Source organism: Megalops cyprinoides, chromosome 8 (genome assembly GCF_013368585.1).
Source record: "Megalops cyprinoides isolate fMegCyp1 chromosome 8, fMegCyp1.pri, whole genome shotgun sequence".
NCBI lineage: Eukaryota > Metazoa > Chordata > Actinopteri > Elopiformes > Megalopidae > Megalops > Megalops cyprinoides.
This window is the reverse complement of record NC_050590.1, coordinates 3031029-3034660: the sequence shown is the minus strand read 5'-3', so window position 1 is coordinate 3034660 and position 3632 is coordinate 3031029. Positions and strand designations below refer to the sequence as shown.

At 43.4% G+C, this 3632-nt stretch overlaps 1 protein-coding gene across 1 annotated transcript in view; it reads left to right on the top strand.

Moving 5' to 3' along the window:
- The first annotated feature begins 625 nt into the window (after window positions 1-625).
- The window catches only part of LOC118782422 (solute carrier organic anion transporter family member 3A1-like), a 62246-nt gene continuing 59239 nt past the window's right edge, over window positions 626-3632 (top strand). Inside the window, exon 1 of the mRNA XM_036535776.1 lies at window positions 626-894. Coding sequence (XP_036391669.1) covers window positions 739-894 — 156 coding nt within the window. The 5' untranslated portion in view covers window positions 626-738. The remainder of the gene's footprint in view (window positions 895-3632) is intronic.

Below are 3632 nucleotides of genomic sequence, written 5' to 3'. Positions count from 1 at the left end.
TGTTAATGACCTGAATGTGAACATATACTTTTATTTTATTCATTTACCTATAGTTACACGTGTGGAGAGAGAGTGAGCAAGAGAGAGAGAGGGAGAGGTAGAGGTAGAGGGAGGGAGAGAGAGAGAGAGAGTAAATAAATAGGGTCGCCTGTCTGTTGCGTTTACAGTATATTTGGTGCAGACTCCACAGCGCCGCTGCAGAGTCCTCGTAATACTGACAGGCTGCGCCGAGAGGCAACGCATACACACAAACCCGTCATTCAGTCCCTGTGCACGGACGCGGTAGCGAGCTGCGTATCGGCTGCTGGCTCTAAAGATACTAGAAAAAAAATCGTTCGGGCCGGAAAAAAATGGCATCAGTCAGAAATACTGGCGTCCTGCACACTCGTAAATCAGTCAGAGACCTATTGGGGAGTTCATGTGCTATTGGGTGTTCTCCTCTTTATCGTCGAAGCGGCAATGTGTAGATACTATCGAAGGACAGCGCGTTGCAGGCTGTCTGCAAATGTACAGTCACTGTGAGTAGATATATATATATATATATCTATATGTATAGTGGACATAGCAGAGAGTGAGAGGCGGTAGGGAGAGACTGAGGCAGACAGTTGCGAGAGACACGCTTCGCAGAGCTAAGAAGCGGTCGTCTTTTATGTACCTCGGAGTATTTTTTTTCTCTTCTCTCAGTCTTTCGTTTCTCGCCGATTTACGAAGTAGCTAGGAATTACACGTTATACTAGGATGCAGGTGAAAAAGCAAAGGTGTTCGGATGAGCGCCCAGGAGACGTGCAACGAGAGGACCCAGAGAAAAAGTCTTCTTGCTTCTCAAATATTAAGATATTCTTGGTATCGGAATGTGCCCTGATGTTAGCACAGGGTACAGTCGGAGCTTACCTGGTGAGTAATCATTTCTTTGTTTGTGCTGTGTGCAAAATGTATCCTTTACACTTTAATGACTCCCGTTATCTTGCAGCGGCACGTTCCTGCGCCTTATGTCACGGTCGAACGTAAACTTGGGTTTTGCATTTGTCGGCTGAAAGCTAAAACAGTGAGTGTACGTAATACACGTAAAGCTGACTTTGACAGCGCGTCAAGTAGATAAGTGTCATGACAAAGCAACGATCCCACAGCTATGGAAGTAATTCTATATATATGTACACATTCAACGCAGCGTTTTCTGCCTGCTAATATGCGCAGTAAATGCTGTAGATTAGATGAGAGAGTTAGCGTTATGACAAAAGACGTACATCACACGTGGGACATTGTAGTTTAACCTTGTCTGTTTCGACCGGTGGGCTGCGCAAATGTTGATCTCTGTCAATCAGACAGCTGCTTATAAATTAACCGGGACCAGGTACAGTAATGTACAAGTAATCGGTACCAGTACCATAAAAATATAAGGTGTTAAAACAGACGCCACTCTAGAGCGCAGTGGATGCGGAGAACACACAGGTGACTCCGGTCTATGCGGCATCTGTCGTTAAAACGTTGACAGGCCATTCGTTTTTAAAAAATGGTCAGGTGCAGTTAACAAATTATTAATTAAGCATGCGAAAGAACATTCAAGTGCAAGAAACAGAAACAGACAGTTGAGTCATGATGTAATTAAATATGGACAATAGAATGGCGTACATTATGACAGCATATTTTAAGCTTTTTAACTTGTTTCGGGACAGGCACAAAAATGCACATGTGCGCGTGTTGAGCAACTAAGAGACGGCGTCCTTGTAACCCGCCGCGGAGTCCTCTTAATGGTCTCGGTTTTGACAGATCATGTACAGCACATACGTCTGCAGTTATGTTATACAGTTACTGCCATGCGAATGACTTATGAAAGGCTACTGGGTTTCAGACTCCACGTGACTAGTCGCATGCCCTATTCGATTTCTATAAAAACACCTTGCTAACGCTCTGGGAGCAGACACAGTATGAGGCTGCATACCATTCGCGTGCTGTATTTGTTCAGCATAAATATGAAATAGTTCCTCTAGCTCTTCACATGGCCCTGTATACTACCACTGTTTTTTTCTGCTGTTCATGCACAATACATTTTGAGTGTTCAACTTTATGGTCACACATTCTGTGAAGTAAGGGGTTTTTTTTGGGTGACACGCTTCCAGTAGCAAACAGGAGATGCATTTACAGGAATCCAGCGGACGGCTGACAGATGAACAGTTGTCCCTGTGCGTTTTGCACGTTTTTGTAACACAGATGTATGACTAGCCACTTCTGCGACTCTTTCCTGGAAAATCAGCGGTCCAGGCTGAAACTACAGCAACCATATTTGGAATGGAATGTCCAGTCTACTCTGTCCCATTTTACTGCAGGGCTCTGGATCGTAGATGTAAACCCACAGGATAAGGATGGCAGAGGAAGCCTGGATCTCTGTGCTCCATGACTGTTAAAGAGCATCGATGCTGCATTGAGCCTTATTTCTGACATTTCTCCATACAGCCAGCATCACTGACATGAGTTCACGTCGCTCTGACTTCTCTCACAGTAATGTGTGATGTTTTAAGGATGAGAAACATAATAGATTAATCCTTAATATATATTCCCCAGAGAATGGCCAACAAACATTATTGTCAGGCAAAACCTGAGTATTTGCAAGAATGTTGATAATCATCACTTTACTGTCATTTAGCAGACGATCTTATCCAGAGCGGCTTGCATAGGTTACAGTGTAATCCATTCATACAGCCACATACTTGCTTACCTTACTTAAAGGTTCCGCAGCAGTGCCCCAGTGGGGAATCAAAATAGCAACCTTTCAATTACAAGTCCTGCTGCTTACCACTATACCACATTGCTGCCCAATATTCTACTATCTGTACTGGTCATCGGAGCCAAGGACAGACAGTCAACATGGCTGGATCGTGATGTGAAAGTTATAGATACTTTCTGCCTAAGTATGTATTCGAACGGAGAAGGGTAACTGTCAAAATCACGACAATGACCAGCACCTCTTATGTATCACAACATACCCATCTCAAAAGTTTTGTTGAAGTTACACACTGTAAGTCACACTATAACTGCTCATATTTCAATTACTGGACAGACCTATGACAGTCCTGAGAAAAGACTTAAATTTTCCTCAGGATATTGGAAATGTGACAGTCCCCAGGGCCTCGTCTGTTTGTTGTCCTTAGTACTCTGCTGACAGATGGTTCTTATATTATCAGCCATCAAGCGTGTTCATTTTTGTTTCCATGACCAAATGAAAGGTGGGCGGGGCTCTTTGAGTTTCTCACAGTAAGAGCTTCTCTATGTTTGTTTGATTGGCTGTTCTTAGGAGGACAGAAGGAGCTGAATGTCAGCAGACAGACAGCCCGGATTGCAATGCAAATTGCATCAGTCTAACATCCTTCAACAGCTGAGCCAATCAGACAGCAGGAAGGAGTGACTTGTAGAACCATCCAAGCCCCTGTGTGAGGTGCACTCACTGTTCATAAGTGAGGAGAGGCAGTGGGTGAAACGAACTAAGACCACAGTTAAACTCCAGGCCTTATAAATCAATGCCTGAATACAAACAGCCACAAGCAAGCTAATTCTTAAAATGAAAGCCTTCAGTGACCCTATATTCAAGCTATATTAAAAAATATTCAAGAATGTATTTTACTTGGATCATGATGATA